Source organism: Daphnia magna, linkage group LG9 (assembly GCF_020631705.1).
Source record: "Daphnia magna isolate NIES linkage group LG9, ASM2063170v1.1, whole genome shotgun sequence".
NCBI lineage: Eukaryota > Metazoa > Arthropoda > Branchiopoda > Diplostraca > Daphniidae > Daphnia > Daphnia magna.
The window spans coordinates 876,812-903,220 of NC_059190.1; the positions used below are offsets into that span (position 1 = coordinate 876,812).

The 26,409-nt window shown below is 40.7% G+C and overlaps 4 protein-coding genes and 2 long non-coding RNA genes across 19 annotated transcripts; 3 read left to right on the plus strand and 3 right to left on the minus strand.

Annotated features, from left to right (window-relative positions):
- Positions 1–105: 105 nt before the first annotated feature.
- On the minus strand, positions 106–1,688 carry LOC116929972 (A-kinase anchor protein 14). Its single transcript, XM_032937306.2, has 5 exons — positions 1,475–1,688; positions 646–1,397; positions 524–586; positions 384–452; positions 106–313 (listed from the first exon to the last, which is right to left on the minus strand). Exons 1-5 carry the CDS (start codon positions 1,686–1,688, stop codon positions 239–241), a joined length of 1,173 nt encoding a protein of 390 aa, XP_032793197.2. The 3' UTR covers positions 106–238.
- Positions 1,689–2,262: 574 nt separating this feature from the next.
- LOC116929970 (TBC1 domain family member 12) lies at positions 2,263–6,264 on the plus strand. 3 transcript variants are annotated; one of them, XM_045179110.1, is made up of 7 exons: positions 2,263–2,402; positions 3,269–3,402; positions 3,469–3,592; positions 3,664–4,762; positions 4,823–5,242; positions 5,312–5,648; positions 5,718–6,264. In XM_045179110.1, the coding sequence occupies exons 4-7, from the start codon at positions 3,674–3,676 to the stop codon at positions 5,909–5,911; spliced, it is 2,040 nt and encodes a 679-aa protein (XP_045035045.1). In that variant the 5' UTR covers positions 2,263–2,402; positions 3,269–3,402; positions 3,469–3,592; positions 3,664–3,673; the 3' UTR covers positions 5,912–6,264. The 3 variants fall into 3 exon arrangements, with proteins under 3 accessions (XP_045035045.1, XP_032793194.1, XP_045035044.1); XM_032937303.2 differs by having other exon boundaries at positions 3,469–3,588; XM_045179109.1 differs by having other exon boundaries at positions 3,269–3,592.
- A 370-nt stretch (positions 6,265–6,634) lies between these two features.
- On the plus strand, positions 6,635–8,926 carry LOC116929971 (V-type proton ATPase subunit B). Its single transcript, XM_032937304.2, has 7 exons — positions 6,635–6,869; positions 6,959–7,113; positions 7,171–7,342; positions 7,401–7,540; positions 7,598–8,075; positions 8,135–8,322; positions 8,389–8,926. Exons 1-7 carry the CDS (start codon positions 6,776–6,778, stop codon positions 8,659–8,661), a joined length of 1,500 nt encoding a protein of 499 aa, XP_032793195.1. The 5' UTR covers positions 6,635–6,775; the 3' UTR covers positions 8,662–8,926.
- Positions 8,927–10,137: 1,211 nt separating this feature from the next.
- LOC116929977 lies at positions 10,138–12,227 on the minus strand. Of its 3 annotated transcripts, none has more exons than XR_006651442.1 (6): positions 12,068–12,227; positions 11,661–11,780; positions 11,431–11,507; positions 10,912–10,989; positions 10,669–10,819; positions 10,138–10,542 (listed from the first exon to the last, which is right to left on the minus strand). It is a non-coding gene; the product is annotated as an uncharacterized LOC116929977 (long non-coding RNA). The 3 variants fall into 3 exon arrangements; XR_004398175.2 differs by having other exon boundaries at positions 10,669–10,839; XR_004398174.2 differs by lacking the exon at positions 12,068–12,227 and adding an exon at positions 11,849–12,056 and having other exon boundaries at positions 10,669–10,839.
- Positions 12,228–12,413: 186 nt separating this feature from the next.
- LOC116929978 lies at positions 12,414–13,898 on the plus strand. Of its 10 annotated transcripts, none has more exons than XR_004398182.2 (5): positions 12,414–12,443; positions 12,796–12,871; positions 13,095–13,197; positions 13,280–13,477; positions 13,571–13,898. It is a non-coding gene; the product is annotated as an uncharacterized LOC116929978 (long non-coding RNA). The 10 variants fall into 10 exon arrangements; XR_004398187.2 differs by having other exon boundaries at positions 12,419–12,443; positions 13,161–13,197; XR_004398181.2 differs by having other exon boundaries at positions 12,422–12,439; positions 12,753–12,871.
- A 3,674-nt stretch (positions 13,899–17,572) lies between these two features.
- Positions 17,573–25,065, minus strand: LOC116929982 (zinc finger protein ZIC 3). The gene is made up of 2 exons (XM_045179115.1): positions 23,075–25,065; positions 17,573–21,120 (listed from the first exon to the last, which is right to left on the minus strand). The coding sequence occupies exons 1-2, from the start codon at positions 23,325–23,327 to the stop codon at positions 19,343–19,345; spliced, it is 2,031 nt and encodes a 676-aa protein (XP_045035050.1). The 5' UTR covers positions 23,328–25,065; the 3' UTR covers positions 17,573–19,342.
- Between the last annotated feature and the right edge of the window lie 1,344 nt (positions 25,066–26,409).

A 26,409-nucleotide genomic window follows, 5' to 3' on the forward strand; every position in this document is an offset into this window, starting at 1 on the left:
GTTGTTTATACGTAGCTTGTTTCCCTTTTCCCCATCTCCGGAGCAAAAATATAGCTCAGAACAGAGTTCATTATTTTTATAAAAAAAATAACAACACTTGTGTAATTGAATTAGGCAACTCAGTGTATTAGTTTGGCTATGGTAAAAATATAGTATACTATTGCCATTTAGTTTAGTGGATTAATTTGTTAAAATTTTTATTAGATGCACGGAAGAGAAGCCGCCTGTTCCGTGGATACTATGGAAGTGCGAATTCTATAGTTTGGATTCCAATTTGGTAAATTATCATACCACCATCTGCCGTATGCTCGGCCTAAATCATTGACAAATCATTGACGTTTTGAATCATTAGAGAAAAAATTGGATCAACAATCGAGCCTTACTTCCGTGGACAACCATTTTGTCCTACCAATCTCGACCTTCGAACAGTCATCAAAACGTTCAACTGCAGCCTGTTGAACAAGTAAGTGGTTAATTGCTAATTGAATAGTCATTTTATAGTTGGTCAAGTATTCTAGAATACCTGATCAATATAGTGTCCAATCGTTTTTTCCGCCGATCTTGTCGCATTGTCGTGCATGCTTACCTATAGTAGATCATAATAATCCTATAAGCTATGACGTAATTCACGTGATAATTTCCTACCGGTCTCGGAACTCCGGCATGTTGCTGAAGGTACACTCCAGCGAGCTTATGTAGTTGATGGCCACAGGTTAATTGATCATTTTGTAGATTTTGCAATTGCTTTTGGCCCGCCTGTATTTCTAATATTCCAGGAGCTACATACAGAGCAGGCTCCGATGCTAAAATCGGAATATTTTTTTCCGTCGTTACCTGGATTACTGTGTTCGATGTTATTTTTTCCGGAGTAACATCATCAACTCCGCTACTTAATATTGATTGAATTTCAATGTGTTGTTTTTCCGGCGCTGTTGTTGCTACTAGTAAAATAGGTTGCACGACAGGGACAGGTTCCGGGACAGAGACAGTTTGCACGACAGGATCAGTTTGCACGACAGGTTGTGGAACATGGACAGGTTGCAGGACAGGAACAGGTTCGATAACAGGGACAGGTTGCGGGACAGGAACAGGTTCGATAACAGGGACAGGTTGTAGGGCAGGTTGCGAGTCAGGGACAGATTGCGTGATTGGGGCAGGCTGTGTTGCAGGAACAGTTTGCACGATTGGATCAGGTACACTTATTGGAACTGCCTGTGCCTTGCCTGGCGAAAATGCTGTGCATTCTTGGTCGCACTGCTCTTTTGTCTTGAAATTGTTTTTTGTGCCGCTACAACTTCCATGGGGTGATATTGCACATTGTTCAGTTTCAATGTTATAATACCAAGCTGTCTCTGATTTAATGCATCCTGGAGCCTCGTGCGTTACATTGCATTTACCTGAAAAGTAAATAAATCAATAGAAAAAATAATAGTAGAGATTTCAGATGTAGAAGTAAGCTTTGTTCATTGCTTACCGTTCCATATTTCTTCTTCTCCTGCTATGTAATTTCGATAACCTACGGGATTCATTCTACCGCGAGCTTCTGGTGGGCCACGGAATCTACTCACCGGATACATAGTTTTGTTGACGTACCATTGCTCGTAGGGAACCTTTGATTGACACAAACTTGGGGTCACCAAAAGCAACAGAAGACCTAGCGCCGTGCTTCTCATTGTAAACTCCATCATGGATCTCGTCGGTCGTTGAACTAGAAAAGCACAACAATTAGAACAAAAATCGAGGAAATTCCTGGTTATGCTCTTTTGATTGCGCAACTGAAACACATGGAGAGAAAAAAGGTAAACAGCGAAATGTGCTATTTTTGTTTGTACTTACAAGTTTTTCTTGTTCAAGTGTCGTAGTCTGCAGTCAAACAGCTTATGGCTGCTTTCTTAATATTCTTGCCAGTTTAATGTCTTCAACCAATAATTATTTTCGATTTTTTCTGTGATTAAGCAAGATATTCGAACGAAACAACGTCAGCAATAACGTGACAACTAGAATTTTCTTAACGAAATGTATCGTTTGTGAACGTGATATTTTTTCATCTTCTTGACCTGAAACCATTGCAAGAGGCATGACGTCAGTGGTATCAAAAACTTGTGAGGTCGGTAGAATTTCTCTTTACTTATAGTTTCGTAAAAGTTTCAAATATATTTCGCAGAGGTTTAATGTCCGCATTCTAATAGGAAAACCTTGAAAATGATTTCGCCACCCGTGAACACGTGATTCCGACTTAACTTTCATCAGCCTACATGGTAAAAAAAATCGGAATACGCAAATCTCATTCCATCGCTTTTATTTCGCCCCTGACATCGTCCAGCAGCCATGTTTTCCTTTTATCGAAGCAAGCTGAATGTCTACCTTTGGTCACTGCCTGCGGAACAGACCGAAGAAAGCAGGTATGACGCCCACATAGATAAGTTGTTAAATCCTCCAGTTCTTCGACTAATTACGCGTTGATTTTGTACTTTAAAAAAACACTTTTCACTGCGCATTAGCTTCAGCTGTACCGCCCAGACATTCATCTTAGTATCTGGCAACTCACTAGGCTAATAAGAGGGGTATAGAAACTTTTCATTATTTAGAAAAGGACGGCAACTTCGTTGCGTTCGTTAAACTCGGGAAAGTGTATAGACAATGCCGCCAGTACTTTCTTCCGTTTTATTTTAAAGAAAATGTTTTTTTGTTTTTTTTGCTTTCTCATGAAAAAAAAAAACACAAAAAACAAAAAACTTTCACGTATTTCGTGGTATCCTTACTGAAATCCTGTGTGATTGAAGTCTCCAGTAATGGACTTTGCAAGTAACTTTCTTAGGGCATAGACTGGGAATTTTCTCAGGGTATAGACCGGAAATTTTCTAGTAAATCTGTAACAAAAAATGGCTTCCTTCGGAAGTAATATATTCAGTAGGTGTCGACGCTTCTGTTTGCAACATTTTTTAGCGTCTCAACCCAAGGAAGCTTTCGAGATCTACCTTAAGCTAAACCAAAATAAAATGGTTTTATGTGGCTGATTGAACATGAAGATATACTCGAATGATTGCCGATAGAATATCGGAATGAAATAGGCTCACTAATTTTTAGGTAGAAATGAAAGAAGTTTTATTTGTTCCGCTAATGTTATAAAAAATATTCTAATTCTTGGTTACTGATCTTCCAAAGTGGAAGTATGGAGATGGCGGATAGCCTACTTATTTCTTTATTTATATAATTTTTAAAAATTTATTTTGTTTCTTTTATTTTTCTGTTTTTGTTCTATGTTCAGCCAGAGGCAGGTACGGCGAAAAAAAACGCGATTGAATGTACGGCAGAACGGCAATGTTGCACGATGGTGGTTTAGTTATTGAGTGGGCGTGACCCAAATCTTCGTATCAAGAGACGTTTCTGACACCAAAAAGAGTGATATTTTCAATCAAAAGAAAGCTAAACTCATTACAGCTTTAAGTGACTCACCGTTGTGTACAGGTATCGAGGTTTTACCAGAAGAAAGTCCCCCTCTTAAGATTTTCGGTGGGACTTTAATGGTGCTACCAATACCAACATGCCTCATCTTTGTTTATAGACGCATTTCATCGATCGTGTCGCGTAGGTGGCCTCTTTTCCTTCTGCTACAAAGTTTATTTTTATAAGTGTGGAAGTGTATTTATTGTTAATTTTTAGTTAACTTGAAATGGAAGAAGAAAATGGATTCTCAACTAAAACCCAAATGTATGAAATTTGCCATACTTGCAACAACCAGAAGAAGAAAGGGGAATATCAACTTGTCATTCAAGAGTCAACTGAATCAGGTGTTGCCCAAGGCCAAACAATTAACAAAGAAAAGGTTAAAGCAAGCTTAACAAATCCATTTAGCAACAAGTTGCACAATTTCAAACAGATCTTCGAAAGCACCAAAATCAACAGCTCTAGCACAGAATGTCTGGAAAAGAAAGGGCTCTTGCAAAGGATGCACAGCCTCTCTCTACTCAAGTCTAAGGAAAAAATCACATGTCCAGTTAGTCAAAAGATTCCAATTTGTCAATGTGACAGTGGGATAGCTGAAAATACTGACACAAGGTTTCACACTTGGCCGGAAAGAGGAAGAGACAAAGTGAAAAGTCCTAAGAAGACATCAGTAGAAACTCACAAAGAAGTAGAAGATTGCATTCCGGATGATGTTTTCCAGGAAGAGTTGCCAGTTCTTCAGGAGCCATACTCTAAACAACTAAAACTTATTCAAACTGAAGTGCTAAGGGATGAACCACTATTCAAGAAAGATATGGGACATAGAAGACAACCTAGCTTGCTTAGTAATGTAAGCAGCTCTGGAAGTGAAGTTCATTTGCCATTGATGCCATTGAATAGCAACCCTCATTCACACACAAGTTTGTCGAGCTTGAGTAATTATAGCTCATCTACTGACTTTACTGAACACACAAATTCTTTGGAACGTTCTTGCGAACCTCCCCGATTTGGACTCGCTTCATTTTGGCAGCGGGCATTTAATCGCAAATCCGAGAACGATAACTCGGCTTCGTGGAAACTATTTAGCCGAACAAGTTTTTTCCAAAAGTCGCGGAGTGGCCAGAGCAGTTGCAGTAGTCTCAACAGCGGTAGCAGCCCGACTTTGAACACAAGAAGTATTGGTTCTACTGGCTTAATTCTGCATAGTCGCCCTTCGTTTCTGCCGGCAAAATGCCCAGAAGAGGAGCTCCATCATCAGTTCTTACACCACAAACTGTTAGAAGAATCTCAGCGTAGAGAACAAACAAAGATTCAAGTACGGTAGCGCTTCATCTTTTATGACCATGTTGTGTGTTTTATTTATTGATTTAACCAGGAAAAAGAAAAACGAATAGAAGAACTATGCAAACAAGAAGAGCAAGTTGCGTCTGCCGCAAAAATCTGGACATCAGAAATCCTTCCTCAATGGGATACAACACGTAAGTGCCGTAAAACGCGAGACCTTTGGTGGCAAGGCTTGCCACCTTCTATTCGAGGTCAGGTCTGGAAGCTCTCCATTGGCAATGACCTAAACGTTACTTCCGAGTTGTTCGCGTTATGTCTTGAGCGAGCCAAAGAGAAATTAATCAATGCTGGCGGCGTAGGGCTAGAAAGCAGCGTTGAAGGCATCACATTAGATCTTTCCAGGACTTTCCCTCATTTGGGTATTTTCCAAAAAGGAGGACCTTACCACGACGTTCTTGGTGATCTGTTGAGCGCCTATGTTTGCTTTCGACCAGATATCGGTTATGTTCAAGTATATTATGACAGTTGTATTAGTTATTATCTGTTTGTTCTTCTTTGACATACTTTTCATTATTTTTAGGGGATGTCCTATCTAGCCGCAACTCTCTTGCTCAATCAGGAAGTTTCAGATGCCTTCATCAGTTTTTCCAACCTCCTCAACCGTCCACTGTTGCATGCTTTCTTCCGTCTCGATCATGCTAAGATGGCCGATTTCTATGCCAGTTTCGAAGTTCTGCTCAAATCACAACTTCCCAAAGTCTATTCGCACTTTTTGACACTGAATCTCACCCCAGATCTGTATCTCCAGGAATGGATCTACACTCTTTATTCGCGATCGTTGCCTCTAGATCTGGCCTCAAGGGTCTGGGATGTTTATTGCAGAGACGGAGACGACGTGATATTCCGAATTGCAATTGGTATATTTCTTATCTTGAAATTCATGTTTGGATCATTCTCGCAATTTTTATTATATTTTCATTTTATAGGAATACTGAAATTGTACGAGTTTACATTACTAGAATCGGACTTTATCCATTCCGCTCAGTTGTTGACCAATCTACCTGAAGACATTGACGGGATCAAGCTTTTCAAGATAGTCGAACAAATTGGCACTTACCAAGAGAAATCTCGTTTTACACAAATATTAACTAATCACTTCAAAGTTAAAGGTCATACGTAATTCAACAAATGTAACATCCTCAAGAGATTGGCAATGCGAAGCTTGTACTCAAATTAGTGTCTTCCGTCAAATACTCTATAATTGACGTTGAAAATGCTATAAATGTCAATTGTTCAACTGTAAAGCATGTTATTTTTCAGAAGTGTTTATGTTTGTATCAATTCGCTTGAATTTTTTAAAATGTAATGTTTGTACTGATGTGCGATCATGTTGCGTCAACAGCTATGATCGGCAATGGGTTTTAGACAGCAACTGTCTGTATAGGCCATTCAAAATCCTGGTCGGGCACACCATTAAGATGGATTGGTTTTCTGTCCGATCTATTTACCTAATACATGAATTTCATCACCTGTTGACTGTGTACATTGTTATTATCGAGCACTGAACTACTAGATAGCTTGCTATATAGAGAAATTGCTTTACAAGGACAATGAAGGACATTCCCTGGGTATTTAACAAGAATATTGTACATCGCTCGGAAACCATAAGTAATATGTATTTTACTATTATATATTTTTTTCTTTTCAGTTTTAAAGTTTAGTACGCAAACAGCATAGAAATCCACAAATTTATCTGACACATTGGTATATAGGATGTACTGCACTTCCCTTTACGACTTGAGTATTTATATTTCGCGGGTTTGGCTTGAATCGATTCTTAGTCATCAATTATTCCCCACTGATGCGATATCTTATATTCGATATCGATGATACAGGTTGTCATATGACTGACAGAACCCGTGACTCGAGCTCTATTCGTTTTAGAAGTTCGTCTCTCGACTCCCGAACGAGTTCTTTTCAGGTTCTGCCTAAGTTCAGTACTTGATTCCGTATTTCCAACCAGTCCGGAAAACCGAAACAGAAAATGGCGCATAAAACGGGCACATTAAATGAAGCTCAAGCTCGTCTTGAACACAAAATGGCTGTAAATCGAGACTACATTTTCCAGCCGCGAATGTGTAAGTATAATAGTTGTAGCAAGAATTCCTTATCTTCATACATATAGTTAAGAACTATACTGAACAATGTTTATTGGTGTGCATCTTAGCTTACAGAACCGTATCTGGTGTAAATGGTCCATTGGTCATTTTGGATGATGTCAAGTTTCCCAAGTATGCCGAAATTGTAAATCTTCGTCTTCATGATGGCACCATTAGATCAGGGCAGGTGTTGGAGGTTAGCGGTAGCAAAGCTGTTGTTCAGGTAATTTAGCTGCTTCCTTTTATTTTCAATGAAATATTGAATCATGTATGTCTATAGGTGTTTGAGGGAACTTCTGGCATAGATGCTAAAAACACAGTATGTGAATTTACTGGGGACATTTTGAAGTCCCCTGTGTCTGAAGATATGCTTGGCCGTGTATTCAATGGGTCAGGAAAGCCAATTGACAAAGGACCTACAGTGTTGGCCGAAGACTTTCTAGATATTCAGGGTAATGTTTACCTAGCCTGTAAATTTAGAACTGTTCTGCAAATTTTGATTGTTTACAGGTCAACCAATCAACCCCCATTCTCGTATCTACCCAGAGGAGATGATTCAGACTGGTATCTCTGCTATCGACATCATGAACTCCATCGCCCGTGGCCAAAAAATTCCAATTTTCTCAGCTGCCGGTCTTCCTCACAACGAGGTTTTCAAAACTGAAATTTTCTTAATTTAAATAATACTATAAGGCTGCTGTTTTCAGATTGCCGCTCAAATCTGTCGTCAAGGTGGTTTGGTTAAGGTCCCTGGAAAATCAGTCCTTGACGATCATGATGACAATTTTGCCATTGTTTTCGCCGCTATGGGTGTTAACATGGAAACTGCCCGCTTTTTCAAGCAAGATTTCGAGGAAAATGGCTCAATGGAGAACGTGTGCTTGTTCTTGAATTTGGCCAATGATCCTACTATTGAGCGCATTATCACTCCGCGTCTTGCGTTGACTGCTGCTGAATTTTTGGCTTACCAGTGCGAGAAACACGTTTTGGTCATTCTAACGGATATGTCGTCGTATGCCGAAGCTTTGCGTGAAGTTTCTGCCGCCCGAGAAGAGGTACCTGGTCGACGAGGTTTTCCAGGCTACATGTACACCGATTTGGCTACAATTTATGAGAGAGCTGGGCGTGTTGAAGGACGAAATGGATCCATTACGCAAATTCCAATCTTGACTATGCCTAACGATGGTATGTATCTTTTTTATGGGGTCAGGAATCTTGTTTAAAGTTATTTGTTCCATTGACAGATATCACTCACCCTATTCCCGATTTGACCGGTTACATTACTGAGGGTCAAATTTATGTCGATCGTCAATTGCACAACAGGCAAATCTATCCTCCCATCAACGTACTTCCATCGCTTTCACGTTTGATGAAGTCAGCTATTGGCGAGGGCATGACGCGAAAAGATCACTCTGACGTTTCCAATCAATTGGTAATAATTGCTTTGTCTCTATTTATTTTTTCTGACATCAATGAACATTTAATTCTACGAATTTAGTATGCCTGCTATGCCATCGGCAAAGATGTCCAAGCAATGAAAGCTGTCGTTGGTGAAGAAGCTCTCACACCTGACGATCTGCTCTACTTGGAGTTTTTGACTAAATTCGAAAAGAACTTCATTGCCCAAGGAAATTACGAAAACCGTACTGTCTTTGAGTCTCTAGATATTGGCTGGCAGCTACTACGTATTTTCCCCAAGGAGATGCTTAAGCGTATTCCTGCTAGTGTGTTGGCAGAATTTTACCCGCGTGATGCCCGCCAAGGCAAATAAGCCTGTAACGTGGAATGGTATCCCAGCGTGGCCATGGCTGATTAGATAATGATTCCCATTTCGCATTCGCGTCCTTTCAATAATTCCATACTTTTATTGTTTTGATTGGTGGGAATTTCCTTTGAGTAGCGAACAATTTCGTGTTCAGTTCTAGTACCGAGATGGACTTGTCACCAATGTGGAATCTTGATGTGCTCTGAATAACTTGTCCTGTTTTTTTTTTGTTTTTTTTTTGTTAAATACATTAAATGTCTATCCGTCTTTAGAATTCTGTTTGATCTACTTTTTCTATGAAAAGTATATTAGGACTTTTCGATCATTTTTAGTTGGTATAGGTAAAAAGTATGCTAATATGCAAGAATGGAAGCAAAAATCGAAGATCGTCGTCATATGGATCTAGATTTCTTGGGTTCAATTCCCAAGAGAGGATAGAGGCATTATGACTCTGAATTGCAGAAGTTCTTATCCCCATTAGCGGTTAAAACAAAATATTGTTTCATTATAATCCTTGAAATAATTTTCCATTACTTCTCCAAGGGTCCATATAATATTATTTCACCAAAGTACGCTGAAATGTTTGTTTTTTCCAAGTGTTGACGGGATTTCTTTCAATTACAAAGAGACATTGTCATTAAATTTACGTGATTAATAGCTCTATGGTTGAGCATCGGCACTGTGCGCAGAAAGTACAGGGTTCGATTCCCGTTAAAGACAAGTAACAATCAATGTGGTGCAACTGCGTTTCGAATAAATATTATGTTGTCCATTTCCAAAATAATATTCTCATAAAGAATTGGTAGGCATCATTGGTTGAATTCCGTTAGGGCAGCTGAGCCTGCTTTCCGAAACCACAACATTGACAACTTGGAGACTGATATCTGGTTGGGATTCGAGCGATACATCGTCGAGTTCCCAGTGCAGCTGAGCCAGGTTTCCCAGAGCTCCATGCGAACATTTGGAGTAGGGTACTTGGGCAGGTATTCGGGAGATACAGCGTCAAGTTTTCCCATGCCATAGCCCGTCCGTTGGGCCATGATTGGGCCCTGAATCCCCAATTCGACATTTTAAGTTTCTAAGTGGATTTTGCGTTATGATGCAAAATTAAACATTGTTATAATAAGTGAAATAGCTCAATGGTATAGCAGTAGTATGGTAATACAAAGGTCTAAGGTTCGACTCCTACGTAAACGACATGATAAAAGGGCTTATTTGATTTTTTTTTTTTGGGTTTTTCAACAATAATTTGCATTCGCTGAAAAATAAAAAAAATTTCCGGAAAAATTTTCACCGAAAAAAAAAAATCCAGGAAAAAAATCCAGAAAAAAAAACCAGAAAAAAAATCCAGAAAAAAAAACCAGAAAAAAAAATCCAGAAAAAAAAATTTGAACCGAAAAAAAATTTACGGATATATTATTTTTATTTATATTTATGCTAAATTAATCTAACGTCTATAAAATAAATAAGATAATAATGAAATTTATCATAAATTGTTTTATTGAAAGTCATACATCATACATTTATAAATTCTGTTATAATCAAGAACAGCAAGAAATGTCCCATTTGACTAACTGGAGAAATTAGCCATAGGGTATATTTTATAAGAGGCGGTAACCGACGTTATTCCCAAAAATAACGATCCCGTCTTTTTTTCCGAATATTCAATCTTTCTCGGATCAGTTAAGGTTTCGCTTAGCACGAATATATCACAGATCAATGGGAAACGGGGTTAGGAAAACAAAATCCAGACATTTTAACTTATGAATACAAAAACATGATAGTAAAAAAATTGCAAGTTTTCGGCCGCCGTTTTAACCAACATAACTTCTTTGGCACAAGTTCTGTCAGAATATTATCCCGATCATTTCATCATCGAAGCCCAATCTGTCAAAAAAAAAAAAAAAAACAAACAAAACACGAAGTAATATAAATATCTTGATAAAACAATTATTTAAATTGTCAAATGCATTGTCAATTGTGATGTTTGACTCAACGGGTTGTAATTAATACCTCTAAACAAAGCTCACATTGAGTATGTGGTAAAACGCAGATAGCCGGCTAGCAATAAATTCCAAGTTCATATCTTCGCTATCGTCTACATTGTGTGTAATTAAGCAACGAAGGTTTAGCACCTCTCGCCGACCGACTCCTTTGGTCAGAACTGATGAAGAAAAAAAAGTGCTGAGGGTTTACAAATCGAAAATTATTACAAGATAGAAACTTTCATATCATCCGAATAAATTTCCTACTTACCTAACAGGCTCCTGCTAATAAATTGGTCACATCCTTTGTCGAAATAAGTTGAATATCCTAATTCCCCCAGAATAAAACCTGAGAATGAATAGTACAAGGAAATAAAGATACAGCTTGTAAAGTTAATTCTGAAGTATTTACATACAATGGGAACTTCCAACAGAAAATGGTCAACTACAGTTGGTTTTTTATAATCAAATTAAAAAGCCCCAAGTTTTATTCAACAGTTAATTTTAATGAATAAAGCTGTCCCAGTACACAATGTGTCAGATGAAATATCTTCTGTTTCTTAAGATGAGTAACTTAGAGACTAAAGAAAAGTTCACAATTATCAAGAGTAAAATCATGATGAAATAAGATAATACCATCACACATAATAGACCAACTACCATAAAAACCTCAATACAATCTCCCCAATCAATCATTTTATGATACTAAGCAACCTAACAGAATATCCAATGATAACATAAGTACGCTCTGAGCAGCTAACTGTTACATAAAAGTTGATGAAAAGCTTACCTAGCACTGAGGAACAGAATTTGCTGAAAAAACATTGATCAAAATCACCTGCACAAAGACCTTGAAATGACTGCCACCTGCAGATAAAAGCATAAATAAAATCATTTACCATCCAGTTCTAATTATACTCCATTTGCTGGATTATATTATGTTTTTCTTTTTAACTTTTGGATAAGCATTAACCACAGAAAAAAAAAGACATTAAATAATTTTTACTTCAACAAACTCACCATTTCACCCACTAGTCAGTCACAACACACACACAAGTCTGAGGACATCGCAAAACAATGAGCTTGGTTGAAATAAACTGTAGCACTCATTGGAATTTATTTTTGGTAAACAGTTCAAACCTAATGTAAAAAAGATTAATAGAAAAGATAATTTAAAAAGATTACAGAGGAAAAATGGAAACCGATACTGTCAAATTCAATCACGCATAGATCAAATATATGTAATCAATTTAGAGATTCATTGAAAAACGTATAATGAATTTTCATATACGGACAATCTGTATATGAAATTTCAAATGATAGAATATCAATACAAAGATGTGCAGTATTTAGAAAAGAGACGACAAATATTACACAACATATAACAAAATCAACATAACTAAAACTTCTGCTAATGAAATACTTACATATTTTACCAATGACATTCACGATTAAAATGCGAGTTTAGCATGGTAAAGGACTTAATATAAGCTCTCTTCAATACCTGTCAGGGGACGCGTAGTAGACAGTGTTGCCTTAAAAAACTACAAATTTCTTACAATAAAATCTAATTAGCCTGTGCGGTAGGGTTCTTGATAAAATTTTTATTGTACCTTGTTGGTCAGAAATAGTAGTGATAGTTTTTAAATGTCATTTGTATTTCATGGCTTTTCGAAAAAAAGTGATCTCAAAAGTGGCAACATTGTCTTCTAAGCTCCACCTGTCGGGCATTGAAGAGAGCTTATATAAAGGCCCTCACAATCTATGACTACATTTTAATCGAGAATGCCGTCATGAAAGTATGTAAGAATTTCTGTATTTGAAATATAAATTTTGTTTATTGTTTATTGTGTTTCATGTTGTATAACTTTAGTTGCTTCTGTTTTTTATGAACTAATTCGTATATGAAATTTCAAAATATGTTGAGTAAGGGAACTAAATCAAATATGTTTGTTACTCTACATGGGACGATTGATTTCATCAGTCTGTGTATATCAAAGTCTTAAGTATCCCCGTTAATATAATAATAACACCATTATTGTGTATTCAATTTTTAAGTCAACCATGTCATGTCAAATATGACTTTAACGTCATTGAGCTTGTTTTATATAGGATTGAGCTGCTATCCTTGATTATATTCCAATGATTTCTTCAGTACATTTCATTAGAGCTCACGGTGTCGGCGTGTCCTTAACTGTTATTTTGCATCTCGTGTTTGCTGTCTTTAATAGGTGAGTTTGTAAAAGTTAAATTATTGGAATGTTATGATCTTTTTCTAGTGTAAATGCTTTAGTTGCACATGAATTTCCATGTGTCACCTAACCAATAATTTGTTCTTGCATGTTGATTATCACTTGTGGGTTGTTCGTAAAAGTTTGTCAACTACTTCATGGTATATGAGCTGGAGTTGCTTGGTTGGCACTGAATGGGTATTTTTCCTAATTATTCATTTAGTACTTTGTGTTCCATTTTTCAATATGGAATTTTTGGGCTGGCGTGATTGGCTGGGATTGCTTGCAGCTTGTTTCTTTTTCTTTAGTCTGCTCTACAGTGCTAGGTGAGAACTTTTTATCACAAATTAGTTTCCTGCTTCAGTCAATTTAACTGTTGTTGGTATTTTCATTATATTTCTGTCAAAGGTTGCTAGGTATTAGGAAATGTCAGACCTTTGTTAATAAGAATTCTGCCAGCGCCTATCTAAAACCCACCAAGGAAAATTCGGTAGACCATGGCGAAAATGTGGACTCGGAATTGGTCGTTAGCAACGAATGATTGATCGGGGTTCAGTGTTGGACCTTATACTTGTTCTAAGCTGTGTATGGAGGTTTTACATTCAGGTACAAATTGGTTTGTTGAATATTACGATTTATTTTAACTACCGTTTTTTATAAAATAGTATTAAAAAAGATTTAAATTTTTGTATTTCTTAGTCGAAACTAATCATCGATTATTGCAAGAGCATTCTGATGGAGGTTGGTGCCAAAAAATGGCGTTTGAAGATGTCCTTAATTACTGTTCGTATGCTTTGGTATTTTCATATATTAAAATGTATATCTGGCTTCCTGTTTTCTCTTACCACGTTTCCCATTGATTTGTGATATATTCGTAGCCGATGAACCCTTATCTGATAGAACAAATTTAGAATAATGGAGAAAATAACGGGATTGCTATTCGTCAAGTCGCTAAATATCGCCTCATATTAAATGTATCATGTGCATTATCTCTCCAGTTGGTCCAATAAAACATTTCTGACTGTTATTGATTTTAACGAATATCTGAATTGTATGATGAAAACTCAATAAAACAATTTATGATAAATTTCACTAAATCCTATTATTCACTAATCTTTTATATTTAAAAATTTTTTTTTTATTTTGTTAAAAATTAATCAGTAAATTAATTTTCGGTTAGAATTTTGACCCCTATTTTTTTGGGGGGGGGGAGGGTGGAAATTTTATTCCCCTGGATTTTTTTTTTCTGGATTTTTTTTATTTTTAAATATTTTTGCGAAAAATTTTTTTCCGTACCAGATTTTTTTTTCAGCGAAAAAATTTATTATTTTATAACCAAAAAAACAACTGCAAAAGCATGATCATTATGTCGTTTACGTAGGAGTTGAACCTTAGACCTTTGTATTACCAAACCACTGCTATACCATTGAGCTACTTCACTTATTATAATAACATTTAATTTTGCATCATAACGCAAAATCCACTTAGAAACTTAAAATGTCGAATTGGGGATTCAAGGCCCAATCATGGCCCAACGGACGGGCTATGGCCTGGGAACTTGACGCTGTATCTCCCGAATATCTGCTCAAGTACCTTACTCCAAATGCCCGCATGGAGCTCTGGGAAACCTGGCTCTGCTACCCTGGGAACTCGACGATGTATCGCCCGAATCCCAACCAGATATCAGTCTCCAAGTTGTCAATGTTGTGGTCTCGGAAAGCAGGCTCAGCTGCCCTAACGGAATTCAACCAATGATGCCTACCAATCTTTATGAGAATATTATTTTGGAAATGGACAACATAATAGTTATTTGAAATGCAGTTGCATCACATTGATTGTTACTTGTCTTTAACGGGAATCGAACCCTGTACTTTCGGCGCACAGTGCCGATGCTCAACCATTGAGCTATTAATCACGTAAATTTAATGACAATGTCTCTTTGTAATTGAAAGAAATCCCGCCAACACATAGAAAAAACAAAAATTTCAGCGTTTTTTGGTGAAATAATATTATATGGACACTTGGAAAAGTAAATCAGATTCATAATAATGCCTCTTCCTCTCTTGGGGATTTAATACAAGAAATCTAGATCCATGTGACGACGATCTAGACATAATAGATATTCAGAAATATCAAATGATGTGGAACAATTGTTTCTCTTTTGGATTAGAAACCACGATCGACGTCTTGATTTTGAAGTACATCTAGTAATACTTTCGAAGAAAGCTGACATGGTGAAGTTGAAGAACTCCATCAGTGAAATTTAAGGTTTTTTATCTGGAAGAAAGTTGCTGTATAGCACAAACAAGACAAACGACATCCAAGACCGATAACAAAATAGCTAACTTGAAAAAAAATATATATACATATTTGACCACTAGATGTCACCAATGGCGAGAGCGTAAAATTTTCGATCGAAGTTCGATCGTACCCTCCCACTTCCGGCCCTAAAGTAGGGAGTTAAAGAGGGTGGTAAGCACCACACACGCGTACACTGGCGTGCTTGTCTCTATGCCTGTGCGTGCAATCCCATTGCATGGGAGAATCCTCGACAGGTGGTGAGGGCCCTTAAAAAACATTAATACTCCCCTCCCTTCTTCTTCCTCTTAAACACAATCATTGTCATAAGGCTTACTGTAACGGTAGGCTTTCCAGTCCAACAACAACATAATTAAAAGAACTCGATACAATAATGCTTCACGCATAGCTGTGGCCGGCCATAAGCATCGGCGAACGCTCCCTCATTTGCTAGTGTTTAATGAGTGAAACACAAAATTATAATAACCAGCGGTTACCACCATCTTCTTCTGTGACGCAGCGCAGACAATTATCGCGCTGCAACAGTTTGCCATTGTGCTACTATGTGCGTTTGAAAGAAACAATTCCCCCCTCCCCCCCTTTTCCTGTTCGTCTACGACACTGTGTAAATTGACGTATACACGAGCTCACACACTGTCAAGGCCTGTTATTGAACCACCCTGCTGCCAGACGGAGCACCAGAAGCAGTAAAAATGAGGGAGAGGGAGGGGAAACACTGACCGGATTTTACGCACACGCTCAGGCAAATACATGACACAGACGTAAACGCACTGGCCAAAGGCCGTGTAAACTGCAAACACGAGGCGAGACCATTGACGTAATGACCCAGTCCCGTCCACGAAGGTTCTTACAAGGAGCCCCCCTCCATCTAAATGCATAGCGGGTGTACCTTGAATGCTTGAGGTGTATTTTTGTCTCCACCGATAAATCAATTAGTACGCGTGAGGGATAACATATTACTAACCTCACAGTAAAAATAGTAAAGCTGGCTTTGCGTAATAAAGCTGAATAGAGCTTGACCTGGATCAGCGACGTTATCAAGTGGGTCGATACGTTGAGCGTCAATTCAGCATTTGATTAAAACGAAAAGTATACCGCTTTAAAAACGAAAATTTCCAAAACAAAAGACTTACAGATTACGACCAGCCAGCGTTTTTATAAAGAAACGTCGAGCATAGGTGGGGGCGGCAGCAACAGGTTCATCCATCGGATCGGAAGTTGGGCTCTCATTACGCTAGACCTATAAATATGTTGTCATGAATAGGATAAGTCGATCCCTTTCGGAATATAAGGGGATCAACCGTCAATGTCTACGTTTCTTACCTCCTTGCTATATAGTCACCAATGTATAAGGATTGTCGACGTTCCTGGTATGCGCCGTGTGCGTCTTTCTCTCTTTTTCTTTTTACTTTCCGCTCGGCGGAAATGACGTCAAAAGAGGCTGGTGTGGAGCCAGGTTCCTCTCATATCCTACGACCTCCATCACCACCCGATCCCGCCTTCCAACCACCCTCCACTTAATGCATCGCTTCTGTGCCCTACACAGCAAATCGCGCCTTCACGTCGCAGTTCGTCGCCATGTTTGTTCTAGCGAACACAGCATCGACGTCAGATGTATTGATCGGCGGCGGCGTCTGCGCAGACACAAGAATAAGATGGACCGCGGGACTCACGCCGACCGGATCCTCCTTCCCAGCGAGTTTCATTCATAAAATTCAAGGGGGATCCTCTCTCATCTTCTGGCCTGGGCGAATCGACCATCGAGTCATCATTGCACCGATCAACCAACCCGGCCAACTACTTCCCTCGCACACACAGACAACAGCAGCTGAAGTCATTCATCATCGAAACAAATCGTTTGATGTAGTTGATTGATACCCAACCCCTTCAACGGTTAATCCTCTCCTAGAAAACAAAACAAACGTCAAAACGAAAGAAAACAGACAAACAAACGTAGGCGAGGACAGCAAAAAATAGACAAATAATAACAAAAAAAAAAGAAACAAACAAAAAATGTATAAATTGATAAGTGATTACCTTCTATTTCAGATTAGATTAACCTTCAGGAACAAAAGGTTGTGTGGCCTGTATAGTTAGTACATACGGCGTGGCAATGACACTTTGGACGCCATGACTGGCTCTTTTTTTTTTTTTTTTCTTTCTTTTTTATTGATCTTCTGCCTGCATGAGAAGAACATAGTGAGAAGACTCTGGATTCTTTTTCATGAAGCAATGCATATTCCCTCTTGTTTCCCTTTTGAATCAGAGCCAAATAAATAAGAAATTCAGACAAAAGTGGAGAAATATGGGAAATCATATCTTTCCACGCAGTATCCAAGTGTTGTTGTACACGATATTACGAAAATAAATAGCATAAAGGGATTGGCTTTTGAACGAGAGGAGCCGACCAAGATTCTTTTTGGTTTCTTTTTCTTTTTTTTTGTCCTTATTTTTTTCAAGGATTGAAATGCTCGGCTCCCCGTACACTTTATTTGTATCAACGCAGTACTCACTTTTTCATTTGGCCATCAAAACGTACAAAAGTGGCTCATTCATTCGAACAGACACACAACACACTTCCCACACGCCCAGCAGACGAAAAAATAGGATGAAAATAACACACGAGTTACAAGATAAAATAAACGACAATCGTTTCTTACGCCTTGAGACATTGAGAAAATTGGCGATCGCACAACTTCATTATTTGTAAGAACTTTTGCAAGGACAACAACAATTCAACAGTTTTTTAAATATATAAAATGACCACTATGCACCAGTGAGTTGTTGCCATTTTTTTTTATAGTGTGTACTTTCGAGCTCTGTTGCAAGATGTATCACTAAATCATCGCCATTCAAATATTTTTGTTTCAAATAATTATTAAAATTATAAACAAAAATGTCCCTCGTGTAAAATGTTTTATCAAAAAGTCTAACAGCAATCAGTGAAAAAACGCGACGTTGTGCACATTATCGGATTTTCCATGGGATTTTTCATTTCCTTTTGTACAAAATAATATTCAAAGCCAAAATTTGGATGAAACAAAAAAATAAAATCGAAAGAAGAATTTAAAAAAGTGAACAAGATTTCATAGAATGAAGCAATTGAAAAAACAAAGAACAAAAACAACATCAACAGGTAAATATAGATTTATGTGTAGAAAATGGATAGCATGTGAGTATAAATTTTCTTTATGATTTCCATTCACGCCTTTTTTTTTTTGTTTTTTGTTTTTTTGTTTTTATTTGAACGAGACAGGACAGGGCCGGCTCAAAGCCAGTTGACGTTTTCTTGCTTGAAATATAGCTCGGGACATTTAATATCAAAGGTTAAAAAATTTTGTAAAATTAGCAAAAGCCCCCAAAAATACATCGTATCAAAATTTGAATTGTTATAGATTTTCTTATTCTATAAACCATTAACACAAAGTGTGCGGACCCCTCCTCCGCCGTCTTTTGAACTTTTGAACAACAACAACAACAACAACTCGATCAAAAAAAAAAGGGAAAAGGAAGCAATGTAGTGTATGTACGGTGTAGGGAGGAGGAGGAGGGAGAGGCTAATCGAAAATCAACATAAAGGGGGTGGGGCGGGAGTCCCGCTGTGGATGCCACTGAATGAAAATGAGGAACAAGGAGCTAGTTATATACCAATCGATGGCACTGAGGTCTGTTCGATTTTTGTGAACCCAAAAAAAGTAAACAAAAACAATCCTCCCTTGAAATCACTGAAAAAAAACCAACAAGCCAAGAGAAACCAAAACATTTTTCTCTGCGGTATGTTGAGTGCGACTTTGTGACGATGCAGCAGGAAAAAAAATTAAAAAAAAAAAATAAAATAAGAAAAGTAGCAAAAGACACAACTGACAAATATAATACATAATAATATCAGCGATAAAACATCATCATTTAAAAAAGAAAAAAAAAAAACTTATACATAGAAAAACAGGTGAACGATGCTTTAGATGCCCCGTTTTGTCTGTGCAAAATTTAAATAGTCAGTTAAAGTTAAACATCTCGGCCGGTTGTACAATCCACAAAACAAAATCAACACATTTGGCTTTCTCCTCGTAGTTGTGTGCGTTACGTGATTTGTCTCTTCTAAACGCGCCAACAGTTCGTTAGCGTCGACGAAGGGATGATGAATTTGCGTCGTCACATGATATTATGAGCTAGGGTAGATGGCACTGAGATCACATCCGACGGAGACGAAACGGCGCTCCGGCTCGTCGTCGACGGAGTCTGCGTTGCGCTCCGGGCTCCACCCAATTGGCCCATCGGCGTCGTTGAATTGGACGAGGACGAATGGGCCGATGTGGCGGCGGCGCTGCTGAGCCGGTGCGACGCCGATTCACGTTTGACCCGCTGCTTCAGATGAACTTTGGCGTGCCGCTTCTTCTCGTCGGATCGGGCGAATTTCCTACCGCACTGGTCGCAGGCGAATGGCTTCTCGCCCGTGTGCGTGCGGATGTGAGTCGTCAAGTGGTCGGAGCGCGAGAAGCCTCGCATGCAGATGCGGCACTGGAACGGCTTCTGGCCCGTGTGGATGCGGATGTGGCGCGTCAGTTCGTCTGAGCGCGAAAACCGGCGGTCGCACGAGTCTACCGGACAAGCGTACGGTCGCTCGTGAACGGGCGTCTTACTGGGACGGACCGGATAGCGACGCGCTTTGACCGGCACCAGCCGGATCGGTCCGCCGCCTCCTCCGCTCGCGCCCTGTTGCTGGTAGACTTGCGACAGGATCTCGTGCCCTTTGCTCGTCGACGGTGTGTAGTCCGCCAGCCGGACCTGTCCAGCGGATCCGCCTCCAGCCGTACTGGATGCCGAACTGCCAGAATAATTGCCGCCAGTGTCGCTGCTGCCGCCCGGATAAGCTCCTCCGGCGCTGATTGTCGTCAGCGGTTCCTGTTTGGGAATGAGCGGCTGGGCCGCCGACACGCCGTAGTCATTGCCGACGGACGGCGGCGGAGGCGAAAAGCCAGACCATTGATATTTGGGCGGAGGCTGATGTTGCGGCGATGGATTGGAAGGGGCTGATGCATACGACTCGTCTCCCGCCGTCTGCTGGAACGAGTTCGAATGTTTGCTCATCTCAATCGACTGGCTGTCATAGTTGACTTGCTGGACCAGCTGCGCCATCTCCTGGACGCCGTGCTGCGACGAGTCAAAGTGATGATGGTGATGATGCTGTTGCTGTTGGTGTTGGTGATGGTGCTGGTGCGAACTGGACGATTTGTCCGCCGTCTGTTGTTCCGGCTGGTGCGGACCGTTGCCGAAGAAGAAGATCGGATTCAGGAGGGAAGGTTTCGAGTCGGGTCCGGATCCCGCGGCGGCCGAGGCTGCGGCAGTGTTCAGGATCCAGTTGATGGAAGCCAATCCCGTATTGGGAGAGAGAATGTCCGGCGTGCTGGGCATAGGGCCGGGTAAGGACAAAAGGTGGCCAGCTGAATGTCCGTGACTTCCTCCCGACGCGGCCGGGCTGCCGCTCGCCGTCGAGCTGAACACGCCGCGGTAGCTCATCAGTCTACTTTGCTGGGCAGACACCTGAGCGTGCGGATGAATTCCGTCCGTCGGGTACATCTCTATCGATGCCTCGTCGTCGTCGTCGTCGATCGCTTCTTCCGCCCTCCTTCGAGGACTGTGACTATCGCTAACGCCTTCCGGCCTGACTGGACTGTCGATGGCCACGTCCAGATCCTCTTCGACTGGAATTATTCCGGCCGGGCTGCCAGCCACGCTCGCCGGGTTGCTGCTGCACGTCGAACTCGACGAGCTGCTGCTGGAACTGCTACTACTGCTCGAACTCGAGTTGCTCGAGCTTCCGTTCGTCAAACTGCTGCTACTTCTGCTTCCGCAATTCGATCCGATTTCAACTTGTTGCAGCTCAGCCGCCGTTGGTTCGTCCAGACCCAAATCCGAATCAAGTCCCGTCCCTGTTTTAAACACGCCAAGAAAATTAAAAACGATCGTTAATTCAGATACAATTAATCGCAAATGAGAAATGATTCAATCAGACCGGAGTGCGTTAAAAAAAACAATAAAAGAACAGCGCCAAAGATTTTAACCTTGAACGACAGCGAAAAAAAAAGGAACAACAGCGGATGAATCATTTTTTTTTTGTTCTTCTTCTGTTGCAACTGTTTGTTTATCTTTTTTGGCAGGAACTATAGCGATCGATTCACTTCCGGTCCACTATTTTTTGTTTTCCTACCCCGAGACAGAGACAGTGGTACATATAGTAAGAAAAAAAAAAATAGAATAAAAGTACAGAAGAGGAAACATGAAAAAAAAAAAAAAAAGAAAAATATATATATATAAAAAGGAGAAGGAGAATTCCGCTTTGTATTGATCGGATAGCCTGTACGACATATAAAGCGCGCGCGCCGGGCAAAGAGCCCAGCAGCAGTCGCCGAGCGGTTTCGTTATTTGGTTCCGGAGCAACCGAAGCGGCAGGGGGTGGGGGGGGGGGAGCGCCAACGGTTGACGGCGGCGGCAGTACCGTCACACACACGCATAGACATCGAACAATAAATCAATATAACGCGAATCGATCGACTATCTCTTGTCGTTTTCATTTTTTCTTCTTTCGACCGAAAACTTGCAACATTTTTTTTTTTCCCTTTTCCACAGCCGCCCCCGCCGCCACACAAAGCGCACGTCGAAATTACAGCGAATGGCGATCGCGCGTTAATCCGATAGGAATTCAAAAAACAAATCGAGTAATTTTTTTTTGCAAGAAAAAAAAAAGGGAAAGGGATCGGGAAATGGCTTTTGACGATCACGCAGAGTTGCCATGGAAAATAAGCTTCCTCGTAGGAACAAACTAGCAGATCGTTGAAAACGAAAATAAACAAATGAAAAAGAAAAACAAAACAAAACAAAACAAAAAAAACCTCGGGAAACCTGTTGTCTTGCGGGAATAAATACCACACCGGGCGACAAGCTCAATATAGCGCTCTCCCACCCCTGCCTCTCTGTTTCTGCTCTCCTCCTCTTCTCCCGCATGTCGAGAAATGAGAGGATGGATGTTGCGGTCGGGCACTGCTATAGTGGCCCGTGCTGCTTAACAACTCGCAGGCAACCAATAGCCGAACGGCTGAAATGACGTCAAGTAGATAAAACAGACAATGACATCACGCACAACCCAAAGATAGGATAGAGGCCCCTGCGTAACACACTCTCTCTCTCTCTCCTTGTCCGCCCTGTTTTTTTTTTTTTTTTGTGTTTTTGAAATTCTCATTCTCTCCTCCCTGCTCCACCTTTCCTAAGAAGCGGCTTCTGAAGCTCGGGACCGTCCCGCCGTGGCCAAGTATGTCCATAAGTTCTACAAGGTCCAGTGCAGATTAGAAATCACGCGCTAGATAAAGACAGGAACAACACGTTCCGATTTAGCGCAGGTCCACACACACACACACACACGCACACGCACACAATAATAAATAATAATATGGTAATAATAAGAAAACGACAGATGACGTGAGCTGGAGGAGAATAATCAAAACAGGGATGACATCACACGTGAAAATATTTGCGTGTTTGTCTGTGTTTGTCTGTGTTGACCGTGTCTCTCTCTCTATCTCTTTTTATACACAATCATTCTTTAGAAAAGAAAACAAAAAAACAGACCGGCCAAGAAGTTATCTGGCGAGCGGGTGTTTCGCGCACATTTTCACTTGAAAAAATGAGAGACGATAAGACGGCAACGTCTCTGAAAAGAGAATCGCCTGAGGCACGGGGGTTTACCTGGTGACGTCACAACGATGACGTCCACGTTTGAAACGTTCCAGACCATAACAAATGAGACAAAACGTAGCCCCAGTCAGTACGACTAGCGGTGGCTTCATCCGATGAAACATATCGAACGTCCTTTATCTATATTCGTCTTACCGCTGAAAACGGAAGGAAGCGTCGGCAGGACGACGGACGGTCCGAAAAAGATGGGCAAATCCATAAAGCTGGAAATGCCGGGCGTGTTGAGGCTGTCGTTGACGTTGTTGGCCTCCGTCCTCCGTTCCATGGCGACGACGTTGACCGAATCGTCGGGCATTTCGCCTTTGAATGTGTCGAAATTGAGCAGGTGATGGAACGCGTGAATGTTGGTCTCGGCGAACGACATCGTTTCCAATCCGTCCATAATCATGGCTGATTCCGTCAAGGGGTCGCTCGGCTGGACAATCGAATTTTGGCTGCCGCTGGGTAGTCGTTCTGCCCCTGCAACTAGTCCGCTAGACGCGTGAGGAGTCTCGGGACCAGTCCGTGCCGGTGGGGCTCCTCCGCCAACCGCCGAAGCACTGAGCGACTGGTCACTAGCCGATGGCCGGTCAATGATTGACAATTCCGGCCAATCGAAACAACACGTGCACTACCGAATGTCGTCAGAACGGATCATGGAGCGCGTGTCTACGTGTCTGTGTCGAATTTTTTGTGATGCCGGTAGGTGCGCGCGTGTTTTGTTTTGAATTTTCCCTTTTTTATTTTTCCCGCCACCAAATATTTTCCCGATTTTTCTCTTTTCTGAGCGTGAAATTATTTTCTTTTTGGTTTTGTTTTTGATTCTGGCGGCCGATGAGAAACAATAAAAGCACGTGCTGATGACGTTCCACAAGGTTTTGAAATGGGCAAAAGCACAGACGGATGTTCAACGTGGCCGGCTGAATGAATTGAAATTCGAATGATTCAATTCAAACAGAAATTCCTTTGCGGCCGTAGTCGTCGTCGATTGAATGGGGCTGAAGTGAAGCAATCGAAGACGGAGGGAGAAAACAACCAAAAAACAAAACTCCCCAAAAAAACAAAACAAAACAAGCCGCACGTGAATGTCGGAAGAAGTCTGGCGGGAGACTGACGACGAAAGCCGTCCACTCACGTCTCTATGAATGAACGAAACCGGAAAGAGGTAAGCTCCGCCCTCCCGATGGCGACCGGGACTCGCACGGCGCAGCACCGGGGTGACGTCACCTATTCGCTGCATTCCGTGACGTCACGTCATTCACGCTATAGGCTACAAAGTACACACACACACACACACACACACACACACAGAGAAAGAGCTTATCTTCTATACAGAATGGGACTCTTTCTTTTTTATTTGTCGTGTGTTTTCCGAGAAAAAGTCCGCGCCGGCGCTTTCATATTCGCCTACCTCCCAACCCTCCTCCTCCCAACACCACCTTTTATTTATTATTTAATTTTTTTATTTAATTTTTTTATTTTTTTCAAATTCTCGTCTTGCAGATGAGGGTGCACACCGGCACGCGAGAATGTCTGCCACCGCCGCGCTGCAGTATAAAACATCTATGACCATATAAGGTCATTCGCACTTAAATAGAAACAATTTGAGTTTTACTACTACGCTGATGATTATATTTGCTGTAAATGGAAGAACAACTTGAAAGGCGTGACTAAGCCGATGACGACTTGTCTTTGCTGAAAATTAGGAAAAACGGTGACGCAAGAATTTAGCAAACCAATTTTTTTTTTGGTTTTCGCATTGCCATTTCTTTCCCAGATGGCGCCACGACCGTGACCACAAAACTCATCGACCAATCGGTGACGTGTTCATGTCTTTGAATTCCATGACGTCACTTGTTACTTATTATTTTTTTAATTTTTTTTTTTTCTTCCATTCGAACCACAATCACCTCCCGGCTATTTGTCTGTGTTCAAATATCGGCGGATTAGACGGTGTGTATTCGAAGACGCCACTCGCTTGCTGCTCGTTCACCTGTCGCACGGTGCGGACCCTCCGTTCCTTTCCCTCCCTCCCTTCACCTGTTGAATAGCCGATCGAAAAACTCTTTTGAAACTTGATCTTTCATTTATCAGCCACTTAAAGAAAATAAATTTTAAAAAACATTTTTTTCTTTTTGTTTTAGAAGTTTCTTTCTTGCAAAGTGCAAATAAATATTCTTCGATAGTTCATCCGTTAGTGTGAACGTGGGCCGATTCCGGCGTGACATTTCCCCCCCATCCCCCGATCCCATCAGTGCAAAACTTTTATTTTTTTGGCAGCGATAGATTTGGCGTATGAATGAAATGTTTTCTTATAATTCTTCTTCCGGGAAATACGTTCGCTCTCTCTCTCTCTCTCTCTCACGTTTTCCCTGATCAAAGCAGTTGCCCATGGTTACCCTTCTCTAAAAGGTTAAGGTGTTCCGGATGTGACGGATTATCGGTACAAAATTCTTTGGAAGACGCTCCTCCCAGTGCAAGCGGCTTTACGACCGGATCTTTTCGAATAAATAATACCTTTAGCGCACAGGTAAGATACAGATACCTAGATCCAATCATCTGAGACTTTTGTAAACGAAATCAGAAGATAATGGGGAAAGAAAACGGAACCACTTATCAACTCCCGCTCAAAGGTAAAACTATTTTCGTTTTGTTTTTTGTTTGTTTGTTTCAATCTTTGATCCTACGTACTCAATTTGTTGGCTTTTTATCACCCGGCTTTTCTGCAATGGCATAACAGCTGAAATGAACGAGTTGTAAACTGGGGTGGAAAGGGCGTCTTGCCACTTCCGACCGGGCATTTTTTTCCATGTGCTCTATCTTTTCTGTCGTTTCTCACGCGCTTCAAATATTAAGGGGAAAAAAAAAAGAGAGAGAGAGATAAGAAAAGTGAGGAAGGAAAGAAAATGATATTTTATGAGCGGGAAACAATTAACGAAATGCCGCATAGCGCAGGTAGAGACGCAAGAAAAAGAAAACAAGAGTCTAAACAAATTGAACTGAATAAAATTGATTCCACGAAACCCCACCACCTCAGAAAGTTGCTCTGTTATGAGGTCCCGCAAGGGAAATGTCAACCGGAACCGGAAGCGGTGCGCCAGCGCCATCTAACGCAGCCGTGTGCAGACAAGAGAAACGGCACACGATCGGCAAAGTTGCGCTATGAGGGTCGGCCGTTAAAACATAAAAAAAAAAAAAAAAAAATGAATTCGGGATACCGAGAATTCAAATGACTCACGCTAGAGTTGTTCCCCTTTCCTTCAGGGCTTCTCCCGTCGTTTCCGATCTCATTGTCTGCGCATTCTAACCCATCATCTTCCAACAGCCTCCCCACACATCGATGACTAACAAGAGGAGCGAAACTATCTTGAATAAATAAACAAAACTCTTTGTTGCAACTCTCTTTCGCCATTCTGTTTTAATTTGATTACGCAACTGGGCGATGAGTAAACGCCGACAGTGTCCCGCAGCATCGGCGCATAGCTTCATCA

Coding starts and splice junctions, on each gene's coding strand:
- LOC116929972 (XM_032937306.2), bottom strand. CDS start 1,688: ATGATGGAGTTTACAATGAGAAGCACGGCGCTAGGTCTTCTGTTGCTT. Junction 1,398..1,474: donor AGAAGAAGAAATATGGAACG/GTAAGCAATGAA, acceptor TTTACTTTTCAG/GTAAATGCAATGTAACGCAC. Junction 587..645: donor ATGCCGGAGTTCCGAGACCG/GTAGGAAATTAT, acceptor GATCTACTATAG/GTAAGCATGCACGACAATGC.
- LOC116929970 (XM_045179109.1), top strand. CDS start 3,674: ATGGAAGAAGAAAATGGATTCTCAACTAAAACCCAAATGTATGAAATT. Junction 5,243..5,311: donor CAGATATCGGTTATGTTCAA/GTATATTATGAC, acceptor CATTATTTTTAG/GGGATGTCCTATCTAGCCGC. Junction 5,649..5,717: donor GATATTCCGAATTGCAATTG/GTATATTTCTTA, acceptor TTCATTTTATAG/GAATACTGAAATTGTACGAG.
- LOC116929971 (XM_032937304.2), top strand. CDS start 6,776: ATGGCGCATAAAACGGGCACATTAAATGAAGCTCAAGCTCGTCTTGAA. Junction 7,114..7,170: donor GTAGCAAAGCTGTTGTTCAG/GTAATTTAGCTG, acceptor GTATGTCTATAG/GTGTTTGAGGGAACTTCTGG. Junction 7,541..7,597: donor CCGGTCTTCCTCACAACGAG/GTTTTCAAAACT, acceptor TGCTGTTTTCAG/ATTGCCGCTCAAATCTGTCG.
- LOC116929982 (XM_045179115.1), bottom strand. CDS start 23,327: ATGATTATGGACGGATTGGAAACGATGTCGTTCGCCGAGACCAACATT. Junction 21,121..23,074: donor GCTTCCTTCCGTTTTCAGCG/GTAAGACGAATA, acceptor TGTTTAAAACAG/GGACGGGACTTGATTCGGAT.